Source organism: Amblyraja radiata, chromosome 10 (genome assembly GCF_010909765.2).
Source record: "Amblyraja radiata isolate CabotCenter1 chromosome 10, sAmbRad1.1.pri, whole genome shotgun sequence".
Taxonomy (NCBI): domain Eukaryota; kingdom Metazoa; phylum Chordata; class Chondrichthyes; order Rajiformes; family Rajidae; genus Amblyraja; species Amblyraja radiata.
Window position 1 is genome coordinate 9,750,001 of NC_045965.1, and position 26,854 is coordinate 9,776,854.

The 26,854-nt window shown below is 46.1% G+C and overlaps 1 protein-coding gene and 1 long non-coding RNA gene across 2 annotated transcripts in view; one reads left to right on the forward strand and one right to left on the reverse strand.

Moving 5' to 3' along the window:
• The window catches only part of kcnt2 (potassium sodium-activated channel subfamily T member 2), a 302,520-nt gene that overhangs the window by 97,446 nt on the left and 178,220 nt on the right, over window positions 1-26,854 (forward strand). Inside the window, 5 exon segments of the mRNA XM_033029131.1 lie at window positions 647-796; window positions 4,445-4,674; window positions 7,759-7,975; window positions 9,955-10,060; window positions 14,424-14,596. Coding sequence (XP_032885022.1) covers window positions 647-796; window positions 4,445-4,674; window positions 7,759-7,975; window positions 9,955-10,060; window positions 14,424-14,596 — 876 coding nt within the window.
• On the reverse strand, window positions 5,588-6,958 carry LOC116977500. Its single transcript, XR_004413231.1, has 2 exons — window positions 6,699-6,958; window positions 5,588-5,902 (listed from the first exon to the last, which is right to left on the reverse strand). It is a non-coding gene; the product is annotated as an uncharacterized LOC116977500 (long non-coding RNA).

Sequence of the window (26,854 nt, forward strand, 5' to 3'; positions counted from 1 at the left end):
ATAAACTAGGGTACTGTCTGACCTACCTCTACCCCATTGCGGACATTGGACTTTGTCTGTGGAAATGATGCGCTACAATGCTATTATGCACTCTGTATCTTCTGCTTTGCTCTATCTACTGCACATGAATTTGACTTGACTGTGTTGATGTATCGTATTATCTAACCTGTTTGGATAGCATGCAAACAAAGCTTTTCACTGTACCTCTGTACATGGGACAATAATAAACCTAAACCGTGAGCAGTGACCAATTTTTTTACAAGGCGGCACAGTGGCACAACTGGTAGAGGTGCTGCCTCACAGCGCTGGAGATCCGGGTTCAATCCTGACCTCGGGTGCTATCTGTGCGGAGTTTGCACCTTCTTCATGTGACCGCGTGGGTCACCTCCGGGTATTCCTATTCCCTCGCGCTTCCTAAAGACGTGCGGGGTTGTAGGTTAATTGGCTTCTGTAAATTGTCCCTAGTGTGTATGGAGTGGTTGAGATAGTATGATGATATAGAACTAGTGTAAATGCGTGATCGATGATCGAGACAGACCCAGGGGCTGAATGGCCTGTTTCCATGCTGTATCTCTACACTAAACTAAACTATATTGACTATGATATTTACTTGCAGATAATTTTTGCTGTGGGTTTATTTTTTCAGGGATGGTCACCAAACACACGAGCAGTGGCAAACGATGTACGGCAAATGTTCAGGCAATGAAGTCTATCACATTAAAATGGAAGACAGCACCTTCTTTGCTGAATATGAGGGCAAGAGCTTCACCTACACTTCATTTCATGCACATAAAAAGTAAGCATGTTTGATCCTGACTTTGCCTTGTCCTGTGTAAGAAGGAACTGCAGATGCTGGTTTTAACTGAAGATAGACACAAAAAGCTGGAGTCACTCAGTGGGACAGGCAGCATCTCTGGAGAGAAGGAATGGATGACATTTCGGGTCTGAAGAAGGGTCTCGACCCGAAACATCATCCATTCCTTCTCTCCAAAGATGATGCCTGTCCCGCTGAGTTACTCCAGCTTTTTGTGTCTATGCCTTGTCCTGCATCATTACGGCAGATGTTTTGTCTTCTCATAGAGTCATAGTCATGGAGTGATACAGCGTGGAAACAGGTCCATTGTCCCAACCTGCCTACACCAGCCAACATGTCCCAGCTACACTAGTCCCACCTGCCCATGTTTGGCCTATATCCTTCCAAACCTGTCTATCCATGTACCTGACTAACTGTTTCTTGAATGTTGAGACAGTCCCTGCCTCAACTACCTCCTCCGGCAGCTCGTTACATACACTCACCACCCTTTGTGTGAAAAAGTTACCCTTCAGGTTCCTATTTAATCTCTTCCCATTCACCTTAATATCCTCTTGTCCTCGATTCATCTACTCTAAGCACGAGACTCTGTGCATCTCTATATTTTTAACTTTTCTGCAGGTGACCCTTCAAATGTTGAATTGTAAAGATTGTAAATGGCAATGAGTAAAATAATACAACAATAACATTTAAATGTTTAGTTTAGCTTGTTATTATCACATGTACCGAGTTACAGTGAAAAGGTTTTGTTTGCATGCTATCCAGTCAAGGAAAAGACTAGATGATTACAATCAAGCTATCCACAATGTCCAGATAAAAGGTACAATATTTAGTGCAAGGTAAAGTCTGATAAAGTCCAATTAAAGATAATTCAAATGTCTCCAATGCGACTCTCCCATTGGTGAAAGGATGGTTCACTTGCCTGATAACAACTGGGAAGAAACTGTCCTTGAATCTGGAGGTTTAAGAAGGAACTGCAGATGCTGGAAAATAGACACAAAGTAGATGTTCCACCTTCGATTTTGAAGGGTTTTGACCCGAAATGTTGCCTATTTCCTTCGCTCCATAGATGCTGCCTCCCAGCTAAGTTTCTCCAGCATTTTTGTCTACCTTGAATCTGCAGGATTGAGTTTTCACACTTTGCCTAAACCAGTTTTAACAGCGCGTGGCTCTGAATCATTCAAATGTGAATTATGAAGTTATACTGATTATTCAATTACTTTCACAGATTGCTAAAGTGTTGAGAAATTTCTGTCAGCGAAATTAGCGAAATCTGAGCGAAGAATTTACAACTTGCATGTTTATATATTCAGAATGTTTTTGCTATTTCTTAAACAATGCTATTGCAAAAGCATATTGGAACCATTACACACTGTGGAATAATGATTTACGGGAATGCAGGTGTGTTCCGAGAACAGGCATTTACTGGAAGGTTTAAATGGCCTCCTGTGTCAGGAGGAACTGTATGGGGTTAGTATGTTTAATTTGGAGATACAGCATGAAAACAGGACCTTTAGCCCACTGAGTCCACCCTGACCTGTGATCACCCATACACTAGTTCAATCATACACACTAGGGATAATTTGCAGAAGCCAATTAACCTACAAACCTGCATGTCTGGTTTGCAGGTTAATTGGAAACTGTAGCACATGCAGTCACAGGGAGAATGTACAAGCACTGTACAGACAGCACCCATAGAAAGGATCGAACGCGGGTCCCTGGCGCTGTAAGGCAGCAACTCTACCACTGTACCACTGTGCCGCCCAGTGGCTGTGAGGTGAAAGTTCTGCCATGGCCTTAATGAATGGAGCAGAGGAGTTAAACAGTCTGCTCTGGCTTCTATCTGCTGCAAAAACCCAGCAAACCACTGGAGCGCCGGAGGCTGCATGGTCTTATAGAGGTGAAGAAGGTCATGAAGGTGGATAGATAGGGTGAGACTTTTACCAGAGTAGGGGAATCAAGTACCAGAGGACATAGATTAATGGTGAGAAGGCAAAGATTTAATAAGAACCTTAGGAACACCTTTTTCATGTTGGTGTATGGAACGAGCTGCCAGAGGAGGCAGGTACTATAACTGGGGTGGCGCAGTGGTAGAGTTGCTGCCTTACAGCAATTGTAGCACCAGAGACCCTTGTTCGATCCCAACTACGGGTGCTGTCTGTGCAGAGTTTGTACGTTCTCCCCGTGACTGCATGGGTTTTCGCCAAGATATTCGCTTTCCCTCCACACTCCAAAGACGTACAGGTTTGCAGGTTAGTTGGCATGGTATAAATGTAGATTGTCCCTAGTGTGTGCAGGATAGTGCTAATGTGCGGGGATCGCTGGTCAGTGCGGACTCGGTGGGCCGAAGGGCCTCAAAACTAAATTAAACCAAAATAAACTAAACAGCATTTAAGATACAGGATAGGTTTAGAGGGTTATGGACCAAACGTGGGCAGGTGGGCCAAGTGTAGATGGGACATCTTGGTTGTGTGGCTGAGTTGGGCCGAAGGGCCTCTTTCTATGCTGTATGACTCTATGGCTCTAGATCAGGCAGCATCCCTGAAAAGAAAAAATGAGTAAAGGGCCTGTCCCACTTTCACGATCTAATTCACGATCTTTTTTACTCGTGCACATTTTTCATCATGCTAGAAAAAACGCCCCGACCTACTTGATGCCACGAGTACCTACGACTAGCATCACGGCCTGCTACGATTTACCTATGACCTCCTATGACCTCGTGACGACCATGCTGCCAGTATGAGTCCAGGGCAAACTCGACAGAGGTCGTAAATTAGGTTGTGAAAGTGGGACAGGCCAGGTCGAAGACTGAGTGTTCCCAGTATTAGCTGCTTTTGTTAAACTTTACATTAGTATTTATCAGATGTTAAAAAAGTAAAATCAACGTCTATCAATCCTATGAAGTATTCAGTCTGAAGAAAGGTCCTGACCTGGTGTCGCCTGTCTACAGTCTAGTCCTATAGTACCTCTAGTACTAATACCTCTAGCCTACAGATGCTGCCTGACCCGCTGAGTTCACTGGTTTATTTATTGTTTTGCGTCCAGGGTCACAGTGAAAAGCTTGTTCTGCATGCTATCCAGTCCACTCATACTGTCCATGAGTACTATAGATCCATTTCTGAAACAGCATGCAGAGAGCCGCTTGTTCTGGAGCCATCTTGCAGGTTCCTCCAGCACGCTGTGTTTTACTGAAATGTTCAGAAGATTGAGGGGGGATCTGATAGAAACGTACAAAATTCTTAAGGGATTGGGCAGGCTAGATGCAGGAAGATTGTTCCCGATGTTGGGGAAGTCCAGAACAAGGGGTCACAGTTTAAGGATAAGGGGGAAATCTTTTAGGACCGAGATGAGGAAAACATTTTTTACACAGAGAGTGGTGAATCTCTGGAATTCTCTGCCGCAGAAGGTAGTTGAAGCCAGTTCATTGGCTATATTTAAGAGGGGAGTTAGATGTGGCCCTTGTGGCTAAAGGGATCAGGGGGTATGGAGAGAAGGTAGGTACAGGATACTGAGTTGGATGATCAGCCATGATCATATTGAATGGCGGTGCAGGCTCGAAGGGCTGAATGGTCTACTCCTGCACCTATTTTCTATGTTTCTATGTTCAACCTCCCTTTTTCTGATCTTCTACAGGTACGGAGCGTGTCTCATAGCTGTGAAGAGAGAAGAAAATAAAAATATTCTACTTAATCCCGGTCCTCAGTTTCTCATGACTTCCACTGATATCTGTTTTTATATTAACATTACCAAGGAAGAAAACTCTGCTTTTATAAAGCAAAATGAACAAAGCATAAATAGTATTTCAAATACGAAGTATCACGGAGCTTCCAGACTGCCTGTTCACAGCATCATCGCCAGTATGGGTACGTACATCAACCTGCTCCATTCTCTGCTCATTTAACGCAGCACGGTGGCGCAGCGGTAGAGTTGCTGCCTTACAGCGCCAGAGTCCCGGGTTCGATCCTGACTATGGGTGCTGTTTGTACGGAGTTAGTACGTTCTGCCCGTGAACTGCGTGGGTTTTCTCCGAGATCTTCGGTTTCCTCCAACACTCCAAAGACGTGCAGGTATGTAGGTTAATTGGCTTGGTGTAAATGTAAAATTGTCCCTAGTGTGTGTGCAGGGTAGCATTAATGTGGGGATCACTGGTCGGTGTAGACTTTGTGGGCCGAAGGATCTGTTTCCGTGCTGTATCTCTAATCTAAACTAATCTAAATCTGACCTCACAAGGTGCAAAGCAAGAGTTAGGCAAGAATCAAGAAAGTTTAGTCCATACACTTGTGGGTCTGAGAGCGGCGCAGTGGTAGACCACTACCTCACAGTGCCAGAGACCCGCGTTCGACCCTGACTACAGGTGCTTCTGCATGGAGTTTGTACGTTTTCCCTGTGACTACTTGGGCTTTCTCCAGGTGCTCTGGTTACCTCCACACTACAGGTTCGTAGGTTAATTGGCTTCAGTAAAAATTGTAAACTGTCTCTAGTGTGTAGAATAGTGCTAGTGTATGGGGATTGTTGGTCGGAGTGGATTTACCGAACCAAAGGGCCTGTTTCTGTGCTGTATCTCTAAAGCAAAATAAAGTTTACAGTATAGGTTAATCGACCCTCTGTCAATTGCCCCTAGTGTGTAGGAAGTGGATGAGAAAGTGCGATAACATAGAACTAGTGTGTACAGGTGATCGATGGTCAGCGTGGACTCATTGGGCAAAAGGCCTGATTCCGTGCTGTACCTCTGAACTGAAACAGTAACATTTTGCCTTCCAATCACAAGAAAATCACTTTTACATGAAATTTTTAAGTTTAATTTAGTTCAGCTTATTAATGCCAAGTGTACTCATGCAATGAAAAGCTTTTTTGTTGCGTGCTATCCAGTCAGTGGAAAGACTATACATGATTACAATCGAGCCACCCACAGTGTACAGATACAGGATCAAGGGAATAACGTTTAATGCAAGGTAAAGTCTGATTAAAGTTAGTCCAAGGGTCTTCAGTGAGGTAGATGTTAGCTCAGGACCACTCTCTGGTTGTTGATAGGACAATCAATCCGAAGCCTCCTTTTTTTCCCCTGGAGTAAGACAGTTGGTCAGGCAGCATCTGTGAAGAACATGGATCGGTGACTTTTCGGGTCAGGACCCTTCTTCAGAGTGATTGTGGTGGTGGAGGAAGTGAGGAGAAGGGGGAGAAAGTTGGAAGAGGTAGGGGCGGCAAAAGTCTGGCAAGTGATAGGTGGATACAGATGATGGAGGGGTTTTGATTGGTGGATGGTTGGACAAAGGCCAGAGATGAAAAGACGGAAAGTGTGAGACAAGAAGAGAATTGTGGAAGTGTGCAAGTGCAAACTGTTTTGCAAAACTTTAAAAAACGATCAGATTTAAACTTCAAATCTAATTGGGAGAAGGCAGGAGAATGGGATTGAGAGGGAAAGATAGATCAGCCATGAGTAAAATGGCAGAGTCTATTTGATGGGCTGAATGGCCTAATTCGGTTCGAACGAGTTATTATGAACTTATAATATATTTTATCTTTACTCGTTCCTGTTTTTTTTTCCTTTGTCTTGCTTCACCCATTGTCCATTCTTTCTGCCTCCACATCTTTTTCTCTTTAATTTGACACTGAACATCCAATGCTATGTCACCCTTACACCCTTCTCCTTTTTATTATACTATATTTTTTCTCTTATCAGTGGTATAATCTTGTCTGTTTAGTTTCGTTTAATTTAGAGATACAATGGGGAAACAGGCCCTTCAGCCCACCAAGTCTGCGACAACCAGTGATCACCCCGTACACTAGCACTATCCTACACACACACACACACACACACACACACACACACACACACACACACACGAGGGACAATTTACAATTTACAGAAGCCAATTAGCCCACAAACCTGCACGTCTTTGGAATGTGGGAGGAAGCCGGAGCACCTGGGGAAAACCCACGCAGGTCAAGGCGAGAATGTACAAACTCCGTACAGACAGCACCCGTGGTCAGGATTGAAACCGAGTCTCTAGCACTCTGCGGCAGGAACTCTACCGCTGCACCACTGTGCCTCCCTGTTCCTCGTACTGCGGAAGTCCCAGATGGCCTGTGGCCTTTGCTCTTCATGCATCAAATCACTGGTGTAAAACACCCAGCAAACACACGGCAGCAAACACACGGACTTTAAAACCTACGATTTACAACTGTTGCCAAACGGAGCATGTCATGAGATCTTCTGGTTCAATAAAATGTGACCCAGAATGAATAGTTCATCAAGCAGCAAATGCAAGTTGCCATGAATCAATTTTAAAGTCGTTGGAAAATCAATTTTTGTATGCCACAGTGTACACATCATTAACCAAAAAAAGGCAAACATTGCTGGGATAACTCAGCGGGTCAGGCAGAATCCCTGGAGAACATGGATGGGTGACATTTCCGCTTAGGACCCTTCTTCACACTGATACATCAGTCTGAAGAAAGGTCCTGACCTGAAATGTCACCCATCCAAGTTCTTCAGAGATGCAGCCTGACTCGCTGAGTTACTCTAGCTTCTTTTGTAAACCAGCATCTGCTATTCCTTGTTTCTACATTATTTGAAGGCTGTTGTAAAATCTATGTTCATATACCACATTGTACTTATTATTATCCAAAGAAGACACAAAGTGCTGGAGAAACTCAGTGGGTCAGGCAGTATCTCTGGAGAAAAGGACTAGGCGATGTTTCGGGTCAAAGCCCTTCTTCAGAAGGGTATCTTTGGTGTAAACCAGCAAATTGCAATTCCTTCCTACGCTTCTCCATAGATGCTGCCTCACCTGCCGAGTTACTCCAGCATTTTGTGTCTACCTTTGATTTTATCCAGCATCAGCATTTCTTTCTCACACATTTTGTCCACTCCACTGCGAAATCTCCTCAAGGTATGTCTACTTTGATTCATTTGCGGTTGCTTTAATAATATGAATTACTTTTAGGCACAGTAGCCATAGACGTCCAGGATACAAGGTGTCGACCTCCGACTGGCCCTACTTTGACCCTCCCGCCTGCTGGCGATAAAGAATGCAGGAGGTCCAGCATCGCCCCGGTTTTGGAAGTAGCGGATGTCACCAACATCCAAGCTAGTGAGCTTCTAAGCGATCAGTCGGAAGATGAAACCAACCCTTCTGATGAAGAATCATCCTCAGCCATGGAGTTAGGTGTCACTAGTTCTATACTCCACTGTGCAGCAAACATTATATTTTGGAACTTTCTAATTAGAGCTGTTTAAAAATGTGATTAAAGATGTGTTTACAAGAAATGCAAACCAATTACATGCTTTCATTTAGCATTTTAAAGAGGATAAGATATATTAATGAGAGATACAATCTTATTATTTTTAATGTGTTGGTTTGAAGCAGTCTCCCTGAAGGTGACAGCATTAATCTCTCCCTGTTAGTTATAACTAGCAGATTCATTGCTTCAATTTAATCAGCTTTTTTTATTTGAACCTGTGTAGAAAGTGTCTGAGAATATGTGAGATCTGAATACTCTGGTGCATCACCTGTTGATGAATTATACAAATTATATTTCAAATAACTGGCTGTCCATGAAAATAGGACTGTATAATATTCTTCGCACTGCCTTTTGTAAGATCAGAGCATAATTGATTGATTGAGAGATAGATATGGAAACCGGCCCTTCGGCCCAACGATTCCATGCCGATCATCGATCACCCGTTCACACTAGTTCGATGTTATCCCACTTTCCCATCCATTCCCTACACACTAGGAGCAATTTACAGAGGCCGATTAACCTATCAACCCGGCACTCCTCTGGGATGTGGGAGGAAACCGGAGCACCAGGAGGAAAGACACATAGGGAGAACGTGCAAACTCCACACAGACAGCACCTGAGGTCAGGATCGAACCCGGGTCACTGGCGCTGTGAGGCAGCGGCTCTACCGGCTGCGTCCATATAAAACAAATACGTTTATAATTAATGAGAAAAACAGGTACAAAATGCAAGTGTTGCATCCTAATTAATGGTGTGCTCAGTGTTGGGTTTTTATCAGTTTGTTGATTGTAAACTCCAGCAGGCATTATGTTCATTTGTCTTTGGTTTCAAGCTGTAGAAATTTGTCACAAATTGATTCAAAGTTGGTGCGGTTGAGTTGTTGTCCTGCCGGGGACCTTTTAGTCAGGGAGACCTCTCCTCCGCTCCTTACCGCTGGCTCACTGTGTCTTCAGTAACCTGCTGTGCTGTGCGCTTTGATGCAGGAAGATTAGGAGGTATTAGCTACAAGGAGACATTGGACAGACACAGAACATAGAACAGTACAGCACAAACTTTAGACTGTAGAGATACAGCTCAAAAATAGGCCCTTTAGACCAACTTGCCCACACCGAACAAGATGCCCCATCTATACCAGTCCCACCTGCCTGCTTTTCACCCATATCCCTCTAAATCTTTCCTAACGATGTACCTGTCCAAATGTCTTTTATCTTTTAGACTTTAGAGATACAGCGGGGAAACAGGCCCTTCGGCGACTAGTGATCACCCTGTACTATAGCACTTTCCTACACAGTAGGGACAAGTTACAGAAGCAAATTAACCTACAAACCTGGGAATGTGGGAGGAAACCGGAGCACCCGGCGAAAACCCACGCGATCACAGGGAGAACGTACAAGCTCAGCACAGACAGCACCCGTAGTCAGGATTGAACTTGGATCTCTGACGCTGTAAGGCAGCAACTCTACCGCTGTGCCACTGTGCTGCACCTTGGCTTGGATTGTTTTCTCTGGATGGGAGAGCTGATAGCAGTATATAATTACTAACTAACTTAACTAGCCGTGATCCAAATCTATTCTTTATGCTTGCGTTATAAAGAGGGATATTGGCATAGTGCAGGCAAATGGGACTGGCTTAGATGAAGGTCCTTGGTCAACGTGGACGAGTTGGGCCGAAGGGCTTGTTTCCATGCTGTATGACTCTATGATGCTATATATTTAAAGTATGCTGTATATACAATGTTTTTATTTACTTGATACAATGGTATCTCATCAGGAGGATGGCTGCTGACCATTTATTAAAACTTTACCTGCACAGCTGTTAAATGTATTTCCTGAAAAAATAAAGATTTTAGAAATATTTTAAGATTTTCAGCTTAAAGTGACTGATGCTATTTGTTTTAGGTATGTCAAAGGTTACCCTCCAAATTCACCCTACATTGGAAGTTCACCAACTTTGTGTCACTTGCTTCGGGTGAAGGTTACATTCTGCTGTCTAAGACTGGACAAGGTAGGATTTCAGACATTGCCTTCTCTTATAGAACATGCTATCTTTTGATCTTTTGTTGAAGAAATGGTTTCAAATCCGGCATTAGCAAAGTCACACATGCAGGTCCACCACCGATTTTCCGGCACCCTTGGTTCCCGAGCCATTCTGGATTATTCATTTTGCCGGACCAACAGAGGTCACGGCCTCAGAGAGAAGTCCAACGATACCTGAACGGTCCACCCAGGCCGCTGAGGGGCCGAGATACCGGTCCGCAAAGTCAGTCTCGGAAATCGGCTATGGGAACGGATCTGCCGGCTCCGGCCGAGCCAGAGTTGTAGAACCCCGGCAACAGGAGGCAAATTTGACCTGCCGATCGGCTGCGGAAATCCTAATGAGGTTGTGATCACCCGGCATAGACGCCACATTTTCGGGGGACTTGAGGTGGGGAATTTGTGGGCTTTCGTAATTTTATCTGGATTAAAGGAAGTGCAGAGCGCTTGTTGCTGGAAAATCTGCTTTCTTGAGATCAGTGCTTTTTCATGACGTGCCTGTATTGTGTGCTGGCACCTCCACTAAGTTAAAAACTAGACTTTCAATGTTTTAATATTGCAGAAAGATTACTGAAGTTGAGAAAATAAAATGGACTGATTAAGATGCAGATGCAAAGAACTGCAGATGCTGGAATGTAGAACAAAACGCAAAGTGCTGGAGGAACTCAGCGGGTCAGACAGCATCTGTGGAGGGAATGACCAGATGATGTTTCTGGTTGGGACCCTTCTTCAGACTGATGGAGTAGGGGTGAATAAAGCTGGAAAAGAGAGATGGGACATGGCAAAGGCTGGCAAGTGATAGTTGGATACAGGTGGGGGGGAAGGGGTTGATTAGCAGAAGGGTAGAATTAAGGGCCTGTCCCACGAGCATGCGACCTGCATGCGGCGAGCGCAACCAAACCAGAAGCGGGGGCCGCGCGGCGGTCGAGTGAGTGACGTGAAGATCGAGCGAAGTCTGCAGGAAGTTCACCCGTGACGTATGGCGTCAAGACGTCCGTACAGCGTCGAGACGCTGCGCATGCCCGTCGAGGCGGTGCGTACGGCATTGAGGTGGCTGCTGGCCTGCAGGCCATTGTCGCACGGAATTTTTGAACACGGTCAGTTTTTCGGAACCCAGCGCAATGTCGAGACCAGCTCCGCACAACTCCATACGGCTCCGGCGATCGAAGTGGGACCGGCTCCGCGAGGCCGTACTGCTCAAGCGACCATGTTAGGTCGCGCTTGCCGCATGGAGTCGCATGCGCGTGGGACTGGCCCTTTAGTGACAAAGGCTCAAGATGGAGCTTCGAGTTTAGTTTATTATTGTCATGAGCACCGAATTACAGTGAAAAGCTTTTGTTGTGTGCTATCCAGTCAATGGAATGACTAAACATGATTACAATCATGCCATCCACGGTGTACAGATAAAGGGAATAATGTTTAGTGCAAGATAATGTCCAGTAAAATCCAATTAAAGATAGTCTGAGTGTCTCCAGTGAGGTAGATGGGAGGTCAGGACTGCTCTATAGTTGGTGTGAGGATGGTTCAGTTGCCTGATAACAGCCGGGAAGAAACTGTCCCTGAATCTGTAGGTGTCCGTTTTCACACTTCGGTACATCTAGCCTGATGGAAGAGGGGGGAAGAGGGAGTGACCGGGATGAGACTGGTCCTTGATTATGCCAAGGCAGCGTGAAGTATAGATGGACTCAATGGAAGGCAGGCTGGTTTGTGTGGTGGTCTGGGCTACGTCCACAACTCTCTACAATTGTCTGACCCTCGAACAGCTTGAGCATCGGCTAGGACATCGATCTATTGTAGACACCACTATTAAGGAACAATGTGCTTGCTGGCACCATTCTGTCTACAAAAAATACACAACTTAAAATAAATGCTTAAATAATTGTAATTCCCACCCTTAACCAACCTAATAATTCTGTAGCAAATGGAAAACAATTTCTTATTCCCTTAGGCATGTTTGAAAGTTTGTATTTTACATGCCTATTTAATATGAAGGGAAGTTGAGGATTTTTTTTCTTATTGTAAATGCACTGTATCCTCTCACACGATTGCCATACTTCTTCTGATATTCCTACATGGAAGTTGGAAAACAAAACAGACATTTGTCTTTGTCAAATACCCTATTCTAGTTTTCACAAGAGTGGCATTGGAAAGCAGCAAAACTATTTCAGAGTAAATCACAAAGTACTGGAGTAACTCAGTGGACCAGGCAGCATCTGTGGAGGAATGGATAGGCATTTGTTTCTGATGGTGACCCTCCTTTAGACTGTTCTGGGTCTGAAGAATGGTCCCGACTTGAAACATCGCCTGTCCATTTCCTCCACAGATACTTCCTGACCCTCTGAGACTTCAGCACATTTTGACTTACACAAGATTCCAACATCTGCAGCCCTTTCTGTCTCCAAAAATCTTTAAGATAGTGTCTCACATTAATCTGATGTTATACGTTTTGGAAGAAATATTCTAAATAACTTGAGGTACTTTGTAATTTCCTCCTTGTTATGTATTTGGGATGCTTAGCACACTTGAATAAAGGCTCGGACACGGGAGTAATCTTACAAGCTTCTTTACTACAGGACGCCACCTTGAGTCTCCCGCACATGCGTACTTGCACAACATATGGAGTATGGTGTACAATTTTGGTTGCCTAATTATAGGAAGGATGTCAACAAAATAGCGAGAGTACAGAGGATATTTACTAGAATGTTGCCTGGGTTTCAGCAACTAAGTTACAGAGAAAGGTTGAACAAGTTAGGGCTTTATTCTTTGGAGCGCAGAAGGTTAAGGGGGGACTTGATAGAGGTTTTTAAAATGATGAGAGGGATAGACAGAGTTGACGTGGAAAAGCTTTTCCCACTGAGAGTAGGGAAGATTCAAACAAGGGGACATGACTTGAGAATTAAGGGACTGAAGTTTAGGGGTAACATGAGGGGGAACTTCTTTACTCAGAGAGTGGTAGCTGTGTGGAATGAGCTTCCAGTGAAGGTGGTGGAGGCAGGTTCGTTTTTATCATTTAAAAATAAATTGGATAGTTATATGGATGGGAAAGAAATGGAGGGTTATGGTCTGAGCGCAGGTATATGGGACTAGGGGAGATTATGTGTTCGGCACGGACTAGAAGGGTCGAGATGGCCTGTTTCCGTGCTGTAATTGTTATATGGTTATATGACAAGACACTCATTACATATGCTAATTACATATGCTAATTATCACATACCTAACACTCCTAATGTGAGATTTTTTAAAGGTTTCCCATAATGGATGCATACTGCAGGTAAAGTAGGTCAGGCAGCATCTGTGGAAGGAATGGACAGACAACATTTAAGGTCAGGACACTTTTTCAGACTCGGGACAGTCTGAAGAAGGTCCCGGCCTGAAAAACTGCCCATCCATTCCTCCACTGATGCTGCCTGACTCGCTGAGTTCCTCCAGCACTTTGTGAATAACTTGGCATCATGTTCGGCATGAACATTGTTCCTGTGCTGTACTGTTCTATGGTCAGGCAGCAGCTGTGGAGCGACGTTTTGGGTCGGAACTCTTCTTCAGACTGAGACCACGTTTCGAGACCACGTGACCTATCTCAATCCATTTCCCTCCACAGATGCTGCCTGACCTGCTGAGTTCCTCCAGCACTTTGTGTTTTGTTAAAAGTTCAAGCATCTGCAGTTTCCTGTGTCTCCAATCTGCAGCTGGTCCCTTGCCAGGAAGCCTCATACACCGCATCACTATTTATCTACTGCCATTCCGTAATCCTGACATGAAGTTGCCTCCCTTTATGTTCTGATGCATGCACTTGGATCTAAATTATCATCCCACCAAATCTTTAAACAGGTATAGACACAAAGTGCTGGAGTAACTCAGCGTGTCAGGCAGAGAACAGGTGATATTTCAGGTCAGGACCCTTCTTCAGACTGAAAGTAGAAGGGAGGGAACCGGAGATATGAAAAGGCCAGAACAAATCAGGGTCGGCAACAGATGACCAAGGAAGGGTGGAGCCCACAATGGTCCATAGTTGGCTGGGGAAGAGGTGATAGCTAAAGGGAGACAGGGATGCAAACAGTGGAACAAGTGGGATGACTAGGATGGGGGAGGATGTGTTATGGAAATCAACGTTCATACTGCTGGGTTCTAAGCAGCCCAAGCAAAATATGAGGTATTCTTCCTTTCTCTCACTTTTTGCATTACTTTATATTTTCAAAGGAGTTAAGGATTTGGTTTTGCAAAAAAAAAGATTGCTTTTTTAAATTAATGACAGAATCTATCTTCACTTAATGTTAGTAAAACTAAAATATGTTCCCATTTAAATAATTGAATGTAATCTTTCTTTATCCCTCCAGGGGTGCCAACATAATTACTGTCAAGATGCAAAAGCATATGGTTTCAGGAACAAACTTATCATTGTCTCTGCAGAAATTGCTGGTAATGGATTGTACAACTTCATTGTCCCTCTTAGAGCTTACTACAGACCGAAAAAAGAGTTGAATCCCATCATACTGCTTCTGGATAACCCGTAAGTACTTACTCCTACTTTTGTCATTGTTCGATGATTTACCATTGTCACGGTTTAGTTTAAAGACACAGCATGGAAACAGGCCCTTCGGCCCACCGAGTTCACGCCGACCATTGATCACTAGTTCTATGTCAGCCCACTTTCTCATCCACTCCCTCCACACTAGGGGCAATTTACAGAGGGCCAATTAACCTACAAACCCACACATTTTTCTGATGTGGGAGGAAACTGGAGCACCCGGAGGAAATCATGCGCGGTCACAGAGATAACATGCAAACTCCGCACAGACAGCACCCGAGGTTAGGATCGAACCCGTGTCTCTGGCGCTGTGAGGCAGCGGCTCTACCTGCAGCGCCACTGTGCCACTCGTACAATGAATTGGAAATCTGCAGGAAGCCAAAGGTGGAGGAGCAGAGGGACATTCATCTTTGTAGAACTGGTGGAAGGTTTTGTGAATGGAGAAACGGATGCACCCTGAGAGTGGGGATGGCTCTAACATCGATGGGTGTCAGTGCAAGTTCAGATCCCTCAGAGGACCATTCTTGCTCATAAACTCAAATTTGAAACTAATAATGGAGACACATGCAGCAGACACAAGGGTCCGAAGGTTCCCAACCCAAAACGTCACCTATCCATACTCTCCACAGATGCTGCCTGACCAGCTGAGTTACTCCAGCACTTTGTGTTTTGCTCAGTCCCAGCATCTGCAACAGCACACAAAGTGCTGCAGTAACTCAGCGGGTCAGGCAGCATCCCTGGAGAACATGGATAGCGGACGTTTTGGGTCGAGACCTTCCCTCACCAGTGAGTTACTCCAACACCAATGTGTCCTTTTTTTGCAAACGAGAATCTTCAGTTCCTTGTGTCTACAATCCAGTACATGCAGTTCCTTGTGTTTCCATTATAATAGTGTTGAAATCTCACCTGGTCTCAAGTATTTTGCAATGCCTTTTGATCACGTACGATATAATATAATTTTGTAAAGATTATAATGTTTTGCTGACACTAATTGGTGTAATGCTTTTAATAACCTGTTAACTTTAGATTCCTATCTTTGTTATGTATACCTGTGTTTGTGTTGAGATAGAATGGTTGAATGATGAGAGGTAGCTGTGCTTTGCTTGGGGATATTGAAGATTAAAGGGCCTGTCCCACTTGGGTGTCATTTGCGTGTCATGCAGATGGCGCGCAAAGATTTTGTACATCCCAAAATCCTGGGGCGCCACGCACGACCGCACATGATTGCCTACATCACCATGCATGCATCACGTGCGCGTCACGACGCGTAAATGATGTCGCGTAAATGACGCACAAATGACGCCCAAGTGGGCAGGCCCTTAAGGCACACAAGATGCTGCTTGACCCGCTAAGTTACTTCAACACTTTGTGTTGTTTAAGAAAGATTACTCTGCACTTATTAGTGAAGCAGCCCCATTCTCCTGCCTCAGACTAGCCGTCAAGATCCGGAGCAAGTTCATCGCGTTTTAATTTGATGAGCTGCAAATGTAATTAAGATGCATTTCACGCCTACCTTCATAAATGCCCTGGCATTGACAGCGATGATGTGCATAAATAGAGCAGGGCTTCAGATTCTCCCTAGCTTTGCAGTGAAAATGGAGCATTTAATGCAGAAAAGGATGCCCTAAATGCACTGGTCCCCACATAAAAACATCTTAAATTGCTATGTTGCAACTGTGCCGCACAGATGGACAATTTTGAACAACTCACTGCTTACTCAGTTAATACCAAAGTCCAAAGGAAATATTTAAACTATGTACACTTATTGATGTTGACAACCGTGCTTTATCCATTAGTTCTCTTTTGTGTTTTGAATACTGATAAGTTTGTCCTTAAATAGCAATGAAAATAATTATTAGGGAAGGGTTATACCTTCAAAACATTTTTAATGAAGCAATTAATTTGAGGTTTGCCTTCCCGTTCATTTGTCAAACCAGCCTTTTTAAGTTTAGTTTAGTTCAGTTTAGAGATACAGCCCATTCGGCCCACCGAGACTACGGTGAGCATCCTTCACCCGGTGGGGAGGGGTTATACGGGGGGCGGAGGGGCAGGGTGGTACGGGGTGGGGTGGGGTAGGGCGAGGAGGGGCAGGTTGGTGGGGTGGGGAGGGGTGATACGGGGTGGGGAGGGGCAGGGGTGATAAGGGTGGTGGGGAGCGGCGGGTGGTGGGATGGGGAGGGGTGGTGGGATGGGGAGGGGTGGTGGGTGGGGTGGGAGGGGCGGGGTGATACGGGGTGGGGAGGGCGGGGTGGGAGGGCGGGTGGGGAGGGGCAGTATGGTGGGAGGGGCGGGAGGGGCGGGGTGATAGGGGGTGGGGAGGGGCGGGGGGGGAGGGGCAGGGTGGTGGAGGGGCGGGGCGGGTGATACGGGGTGGGGAGGGGCGGGGCGGGGTGATAGGGGGTGGGGAGGGGAGGGTGTGGGAGGGGCGGGGCGGGTGGGGTGGGGAGGGGCGGGGCGGGGTGATAGGGGTGGGGGAGGGGAGGGGGGGGAGGGGCAGGGGGGGGGGAGGGGGGGCGGGGGGGGGATACGGGGGGGGGGGGGGGGGGGCGGGGTGATACGGGGGGGGGAGGGGCGGGGGGTGGAGGGGCGGGGGGGGGATGGGTGGGGAGGGGCGGGGTGGTGGAGGGGCGGGGGTGGGAGGGGCGGGGTGGGGGAGGGGCGGGGCGGGGTGATAGGGGGGGGGGGGCGGGGCGGGGTGATACGGGGTGGGGAGGGGCGGGGCGGGGTGATACGGGGTGGGGAGGGGCGGGGCGGGGTGATACGGGGTGGGGAGGGGCGGGGTGGAGGGAGGGGCGGGGCGGGGTGATACGGGGTGGGGAGGGGCGGGGCGGGGTGATACGGGGTGGGGAGGGGCGGGGTGGTGGGAGGGGCGGGGCGGGGTGATACGGGGTGGGGAGGGGCGGGGTGGTGGGAGGGGCGGGGCGGGGTGATACGGGGTGGGGAGGGGCGGGGTGGTGGGAGGGGCGGGGCGGGGTGATACGGGGTGGGGAGGGGCGGGGCGGGGTGATAGGGGGTGGGGAGGGGCGGGGTGATACGGGGTGGGGAGGGGCGGGGCGGGGTGATACGGGGTGGGGAGGGGCGGGGTGATACGGGGAGGGGCAGGGTGGTACGGGGTGGGGAGGGGCAGTATGGTGGGAGGGGCGGGGCGGGGTGATAAGGGGTGATACGGGGAGGGGCAGGGTGGTACGGGGTGGGGAGGGGCGGGGTGGTACGTTGTGCGACGGGGAGGGGCAGGGTGGTGGGGTGGGGCGAGGAGGGGCAGGGTGGTGGGTGGGTAGGGGCGAGGTGGCGGGATGGAGTGGGGAGGGGCTGTTGCCACGTGTGGCAGCAAGCAGTAGATAGGAATGTTCAGTGGACCTTTATCACTTTGTTGGCACCAAAACGTTCCCACACTTGTGTACTGCCTAGGTGAGATCTGCTGCATGATTTTACCAGATTGTATGCAAAACAATGCATCTCACTATCCCTAGGTGCATGTGACAAAAGGTATAATTGAATCGGACCAGTTTTCTTTTTGTGGGACATGGGAATAAAGAGATAAAATAAATAATCCAGAGTAATGCACTTTCATTTCCGATTTACATAACATCTGACTAATACAAGGGTCTTCGGGATGTACCTGTAACCCTTACATAAGTCAAGGAGCATCTGTGTTTAAAGTGAAGGTAGACATATTTTTGAAAGAGTGTGGTGTTGAAGAGTGGCTGTTCTGGCACAGAGCAAGAGGCGAAGTCTGAGATAGATCAGCCACGATTACATTGAATGACGAACTGGTTTGAAGGACTAGGATTCTAGAGATACAGCACTCGGCAGGCCTTTCGACCCACCGAATCTGCGCCGACCAGCGATCCCCGCACACTCACACTATCCTGCACACACTAGGGACAATTTACACTTATACAAAGTCAATTAACCTACAAACCTGTATGTCTTTGGAGTGTGGGTGGTGATATTTCGGATCGGGACCCTTTTTCAAACCCTTGTGTGTGTGCCTTGTAACTCCATTATGAGGCAGCAGCTCTACCCAGCTGTGTGAATGATTTGGAAACGAAAGCGCACGTGTGAAGTATCCATCATTTATATTTCCCTTGCCTTGGCATGTGCCGTTTACATATTTGTTATTAAAAACATCACTTACATTGACACCATATACAAAATATCACACGCTCTGGCTGATTCAATAACCTTCTCAGACCTTGTTAAAGTGTAACAGCCTTAATTACTAAATCTTTTCTAATTGCCAATTTTAAAATCTCAGTTGATTATAAATGCCTTCCTGCTTGCAATGATAATTATTCAACTAGTATTGTTGAAACTAGGTTCTGGGCTGCAGTCAACATTGTCAATATATGTGTAGCTCAGTGGAGGAATCGTTGAGTGACTGGACACTGGGCATTTGTTCCTTGTTGCTGCTCAACACATGTCATGTTTTCATCAAATCCAACTTCATGTTGTTGTTGGCGATCCTGATTATGGTTCAATGGTTCATAAATTCATAAATGATAGGAGCAGAATTAGGCCATTTGGCCCATCGAGTCTACTCCGTCATTCAATCATGGCTGATCTATCTTCCCCTCTCAAACCCATTCCCCTGCCTTCCCCCCATATCCCCTGACACCCGTACTAATTAAGAATCTATCTCAACCTTAAAAATATCCATTGACGGCCTCCACAGCCTTCTGTGGCAATGAATTCCACATATTCGCCTGACTAAATTAATCTGACTAAAGAGATTCCTCCTCATCTCCTTACTAAAGGAACGTCCTTTTATTCTGAGGTCCTAGACTCTCTGAAGGTGATTTATCAGTGGACTGCTGGCGACTGTCAAGTTGCCACCACTCGCCTGAAGTGCCAATTGTCAGAGTGGAACACACACACACACACACACACACACACACACACACACACACACACACACACACACACACACACACACACACACACACACACACACACACACACACACACACACACACACACACACACACACACACACACACACACACACACACACACACACACACACACACACCTAGCACAGTGTACTGTAAGTCCTTTAAAAGAGGGGGGAGGGAAGAATCGGGGGGGGGGGGGGAGAAGGAGTGGAGACACTTTTAAGAAGACAGACAACTTTTAATAAGCCAATGTTTCAACATGTTGAAAAATTTGCGGCGACCATACTGAGGCCATGACTAGGTCCCAGAATGCGGGAACTCCTTACGACCATGAAGGAGACTCACCAGAGACCACCAGCGAACATGTGGCAATCATGTGGCGAGCGCATTCTCCTGCACTTGCCTAAAAAGTCGCCTAAGTGGGACAGGACCATAAAAAAATTCCAGCATGCAGTGAAGAAAGCGAATGGCATGTTGGCCTCCAAATTTGAGGAAGGACATTCTTGCTATTGAGGGTGTGCAGCGTAGGTTCACAAGGTTAATTCCCGGTAAGGCGGGACTGTCATATGCTGAGAGAATGGAGCGGCTGGGTTTGTTTACTCTGGAATTTAGAGGGATGAGAGGGGATCTTATTGAAACATATAAGATTATTAAGGGATTGGACACGCTAGAGGCAGGAAACATGTTCCCGATGTTGGGAGAGTCTAGAACCAGGAGCCACAGTTTAAGAATAAGTGGTAAGCCGTTTAGAACAGAGATGAGGAAACACTTTTTCACACAGAGAGTTGTGAGTCTGTGGAATTCTCTGCCTCAGAGGGCGGTGGAGGCTGGTTCTCTGGATACTTTCAAGAGAGAGCTATATAGGGCTCTTAAAGATAGCAGAGTCAGGGGATATGGGGCGAAGGCAGGAATGGGGTACTGATTGTGGATGATCAGCCATGATCACATTGAATGGCGGTCCTGGCTTGAAGGGCCTGATGGCCTACTCCTGCACCTATTGCCTATTGTTTTATAGAGGTATATGAAATCATGTGAGCAATAGATCGGGTAGATGCACAGTCTCCTGCCCAGAGTAGGTGAATCAAAGACCAGAGGACATAGGTTTAAGGCGAAGAGGAAAAGATTTAATAAGAATATGAGGGGTAACTTTTTTACACAAAGGGGGTTGGTGGGTGTATGGAACAAGTTACCAGAGGAGATAGTTAAGGCAGGGACTATCCCAACAGTTAGACAGATACATGGACAGGTTTGGAGGGATACGGACCAAATGCAGGCAGGTGGGACGAGTATAGTGTGGCTGGTGTGGGCAATTTGGGGCCAAAGAGCCTATTTCCCCTCTGTGACACTATGACTGTGACATGAAGGGTGAATCAGGTGAGATGAGTATTTGGGGTCAGTCAGTCTGAGACTGGCTGCTGCCAAATAGTTTGCAAGAAATCCTGAGGAGAAATGTAAATCAATGTTTGGCGAGCTACAGATTAATCGGGCATGGTGTTGGTTTATTAAGGGAAGGTGAAGCCTGATTAACTTCATTGAATCTTTTGAGAGGGTAACAGGTGTGTCGAAGATGTTGGAGCAGTAGTTTAGTTTAGACATACAGAGTGGAAACAGGACCATCGGTCCATCGTGTCTGAGCCTTCTTCTTCTTTTGTGTGGCGTGCACAGCCTAAAGTTGTTGGACAACTTGTTCTATTTGATCTTCCGTTTGTGCACGTCGAGTTGATTGCATTAGTCGAAACAGGGTGGACCACGTGAAGGTTGCAATCTTCCATCCTTGAGTCTGAGCCGAGCAATGATCACCCATACACAAGCTCTATCTTACATTCTAGGGACAATTTATTGAAGCCAATTAACCTACAAACCTTCACGTCTTCATTTCAAAAGGCCAGAACAAATCAGGGCCGACAACAGATGACCTCAGGAAGGGTGGAGTCCATAATGGCCCATTGTTGGCTGGGGAAGATATGATGACGACTGGGGTACAAAGATGCAAACTGTGGAACTAGCAGGATGACTAGGGTGGGGGAGGGGGCGGGCAGGGAACAATATGGAGGAGTTAAATGAAATTAATGAAACCAACATTTATTCAATTGGGTTCTCAGATGCCGATGCTTAGTTATTATTATTAAGCTTAATATTAGTTCAGCCACAGCTAGAGTACAGTAACATAACAGGACAAAGGTGATTGCTCTACTGATGCAGAGGATATTTATGGGAATGTTACAGGGGTTAGGGAATATATTGATAAGAAGACAATGATAAGTATCTAAACTCGGAGAGTATCCATTGTTAGGGAGGAGATGGAGGGAAAATGTAATTGAGTTGTATAAAAATATGAGGGGCTTGATCAAGGTGAACGTGAAGACCTATTTCCATTCCAGACAGCAGAACTAATGATCAGAGATTTAATTAATGGTAGGATCGGTGGGTTGTTGAGAGAAAACAAATCATTGGACTCGGAGAGTGGTTGGGACTGGAACTACTGGCTGAACAGGTCATGGATGTTTGCAGAGCTGTGACCTTTTTTGATTTTTTGTCTTAGAGATACAGCGTGGAAACAGGCCCTTTGGTATACCGATTCCGCGCCGACCAGCGATCACCCCGTACACTAGTTCTATCCTACACACAATTTACAGAAGCCAATTAACCTATAAATCTGTGCTTTGAAAATAATTCAAAATTTGGGGGAAAAGTGCTTGAAATTTCAATGAATTCTCTTTTTTCTGAATTATCATCTTTAACAGAAATATTAAAATACCACATCTGTTAGCTTATAGATACTTAAGATATGCGGATGGATCTTGTAACTGGTGATAAGATGATTTCTGACAAGACTGGAGTTGTGATTACTTGAGCAGGACTGATCTCCGTGTCTCAAAGCCTTCTCAATGTTTAGGTAGCATCTGCCATCTACTGACAGTAGGTTGTATTGAACTACAGTCTTCTCACCAATTTGCTTCTCAAACCTCACAGAGATTTTTAATAATTTTGGCGGCACTATGGCACAACTGGTAGAACTGCTGCATCACGACGCCGGAGACCCGGGTTCGATACTGACCTCGGATGCCGTCTATGTGTAGTTGAATCTCTTTCAAGAGACTCGTAGTTACTCCTACTGCATGGCTTTCCTCTGGGTGACAATAGACAATAGATAATAGATGCAGGAGTAGGCCATTCAGCCCTTCGAGCCAGCACCGCTCCGGTTTACACCCACATCCCTAAGACGTGCGGGTTTGTAGATTAATCGTCCCTCTGTAAAATTGACCCTAGTGTGTAAGAAGTGGACGAGAAAGTGGGATCACACAGAACAAGTGTGAAAAGGTGATTAATGGTCAGCATGGACTTGATGGGCCGAAGGGCCTGTTTCCATGCTGTATCTCAAAACTAACCTGAACACAGGAACCCATAATGTCCATGCCGAATATAATTTGAAGTGGGATAACATAGAACTAGTGTCAACAGGTGGTCAATGGTCACCGTGTGGCCAAGGACCCTGCTCCCGTGCCTGTCTCTCTAAAATAAACTAAATAACATTCAGCAAAATTGTTTAAGCTATCCCTTTCTGCTTTATTATGTTATCAGGCAACTGAACCATCCCACAAACAAGTAGAGAGCAGTACTGAGCTAATTTCTACCACATTGAAAACCCTCGGAGTATCTTGATCGGACTTTACTAGTCTTTATCTTGCACTAAATGTTATTCCCGTATTTTTCCTTTATCCTGCATCTACACACTGTGGATGGCTCGATTGTAATAGTGTATTGTCTTTCCGCTGACTGGATAGCACGCAACAAAAGCTTTTCACTGTACCTCGGTACACGTGACAATAAACTAAACTCAACTCATTATGTTCAGAATCCTTGATTGTGATCGGCGTAATTTGTATTCACACCGTAGCAAATTGAAATACAACTCGCTCTTTAGTCATACTTAAATAAATGAAATCTCCCTTGGGTGAAGCCCTGAAGAACAATGGAGGAAATGAGTACTTCACCTTGACCTATGCGATACACTGGTGCAGTGGTTCCCAAAGTGGGCAGTACTGCCCCCTGGAGGCCGATGGGAATACCTGGGCGGCACTAAGAACAAGGGGGTGGCAATACAGTGCAGGGCATTGGGCAAGACAGATGTCAGTGTGTACATTAGGTGTTCTACCATGTGCTCCACTGCCCTTCTCTCTAAAACTGTGCACCGTTTCGCTAGATAGTATTTCTTCTTTGAAGTTTTCAAAGTTATTACTTGCATATTAGACTTTACATGCAGAAACAGCCCCTTCTGCACACCGAGTCCGCACCGACCAGCCAGCACGATCCTACACTCTAGGGACAATTTACAGAGGCCAATTAACCTGCACATCTCTGGAGTGTGGGAGGAAATGAGAGCACAACAGGCGGTCACGGGGAGAACTTGCAAACTCCGTACAGACAGCACCGGAAGACAGGATCGAAGCCGGTTCTCTGGTGCTGGGAGGCAGCAGCTCTACCACTGGGACACTGTGCCGCCCTTAAATAATGATTCGTGCATGATTAGTGTGGCAGTAGTCTACGCGGTGGTGTTAGCGCACTGTGCACGAGTCACTACCGCTGGCCTTAGTGGGTCGTGCAAACCGCTCCTCTGAATATTACTTTTGGTAGGGTAGGGTAGGGGGCAATGGGGATGGGTTTATGGAGCCAAGGGGGTGGAATTTGAAGCCACCTCTACTCCAGTGCCGTCAATGTATACTGCGGTATTGTGCTGCTTCACTTCCTGAAGTCAATCACAACATCCTTTGTCTTGCTGACAGTGAGGGAGAGTTTGTGCCACTGTGCTGCTCGTTTTAATGTAGGGAATGTAAACCCATAATTGCCTGTACATGACTTCATAAAGCCTAGCGCGCACGAGGGCTGAAGAACAAGAACGGGCCAAGAGCAAATCCATGCCTTTGCCACCCTGGTTAATTCATGGCCCATGAATAATTCACTCATTCATTTGAAGAACGGTCTCGACCCAAAACATCACCTATTCCGTTTCTGCTGTCTGACCCACTGAGTTACTCCAGCTTTTTGTGTCTATTTCCGGTTGATTGAGACTTCCACTGTGATACCCCGGTTGATCGATGCCCCAACTCCACAATCTGATTTGCTCCCTCCACTAATACCTTTGATGGATTTTTGCAAACCGTAATTCAGCTTTAAAATCAACAACCTATCTCACATCGATTGTTGCTGCAATTCGTAGAACTTTGCTTCAAACTTCTGCTGCTCTCTGCATATTTGTAAACTTAAATCATGAAGGGTCTGCCTCTGATCTCCATTCTTCATTCTGTTCCCACTTGTTCTCAACTCCTCAGTCAATTAAAGTAGATACTACCTGTCCTATCAGTTCCCCTTTCCAGCTTGAAAACTTTGATTTACTCTTTAACCTTCTAAATTCCAGTGAATAAAAGATTAGTTTGTACAGGTATTTTTCTTGTTCACTTCATCCATTGTGTATCATTACCTCTATTGCTTCCAAAGCCAATACATCACTGGCACTTCTGTTTGCCCAGGTCTGCTTAAGATGGCTGGTCTGTCTGAAGAAGGGTCTCGACCCAAAAAGTCAGCTGTCCATTCCCTCCACAGATGCTGATTGACACAGATGCTGAGTTTAGTTTAGTTTAGAGAGACCATATGGAAACAGGCCCTTCGGCCCACTGAGTCCATGCTGACCATTGATCACCCGTTCACACTAGTTCTATGTTATCCCTCTTTCTCATCCACTCCCTGCAAACTAGTGGCAATTTACAGAGGCCAATTAACCTACAAACCCGCTCGTCTTTGGGATGAGGGTGGAAACCGTAGCATCCACAGTCGCAGGGAGAACGTGCAAACTCCACACAGACAGCACGCAAGGTCAGGATTGAACCAGAGTCTCTTGCGCTGTGAAGCAACATCTCTCCAAGCTGTAAATTGTGTTCAGTTTGGCCACCCTGCGACTGGAAAGATGCCATTAAGTTGAAATAAGTGCAGCGAAGATTTACAAGGATTTTGCCAGGAGTCAAGGGAGAGGTTGAGCAGGTTGGGACTTTATTCCTCAGAGCGCAGGAGGCTGAGGGGTGATCACCTGAGAGGTGTATAATATCACGAGGGGAATTGAAAGGGTGAATGCACAGTCTTTTTCCCAGGATAGGAACATGAAGAACCAGACAGCATAGGTTTAAGGTGAGAAGGAAAAGTTTAGTAGGAATCTGAGGAGCAGCTTTTTCACACAGAGGGCGGTGGGTATATGGAACGAGCTGCCAGAGGAAGTTAATTCCTGTACTAACTGTGACAGCGCCCCTACCCTCAGATGCCGCTCTGATCCCTGTCACAGGTTGACTGACCAGGAGAGGCCAAGACCCAACATCGTTGATAACAACTGGGTCCAATGAACTGACATTGGATTGAGCTACCAGAACCTTGTCAGGCCAGTCCATACAAAATCCAGGGATCCTAGCCAGAGGGGAGAAGGGAGAGGATGAGAGAGGAAGAGGAACTGAAGACAAAATGGGGGCCCTCCCTCCTAGCTGAGTTCCCCTATCGCAGGTTCTGGGAACACTGAGCCACTGGGACTAACCCAAGACCACCAGCGCCACCGTGTGGTGAAGACTGGACTGCTGGAATGAAGCCCTAGAGAGCCAATGCCTCTACTGAGGCCAAGACTGAGTGGCTGGAGCAAACCTGAATCTGGAATTCATTGCCACCGACAGCATTTGAGACCAAGTCATTGGGTGTTTTTAACATCGATATTTACAGATTCGTGTTTAGTAAGGGTGTCAAAGGTTATGGGGAGAAGGCAGGAGAATGGGGTTGAGCGGGAAAGATGGATAAGTTATGATTGAATGACAGAGTAGACTCGATGGGCTGAATGGCCTAATTCTGTTCCTATAACTTATGAACTACGCTGTTTGCAACACAACACAAGTAAATCTCTACAACATGATTGTCAGTCCATTATCCCTGACCTCTGCTCCTTCCAGCTCAGCTAATTTACTAAACGGGTCAATAATTTGCTTTAAATTCGATGAGATTTAATTTATTTAATCAAAAGCCCTCTAGAAGTCCACATAAATGTAGGTATGTGTTCCTCATTCACTATTTTAATCAACACTTCAAAAAACGGCAATGAGTTCCATTGGGGGTGACCATCAGTGTGCAGCTGACTTCCCAGTGTGCAGTGTTTAATTATGGACTTGAGTAATTTTGTGGTACCATCTGTTAAACAAGTATCTTTGAAATTCCCAGTTTACCTCCTTTCAACATAAATTGTAGGCATTTTAAAATTAGGAGAATAATCCGCAAATCATTAAGGTTGACATTCAAACAAGTTCAGTGCTCCAATCTACTT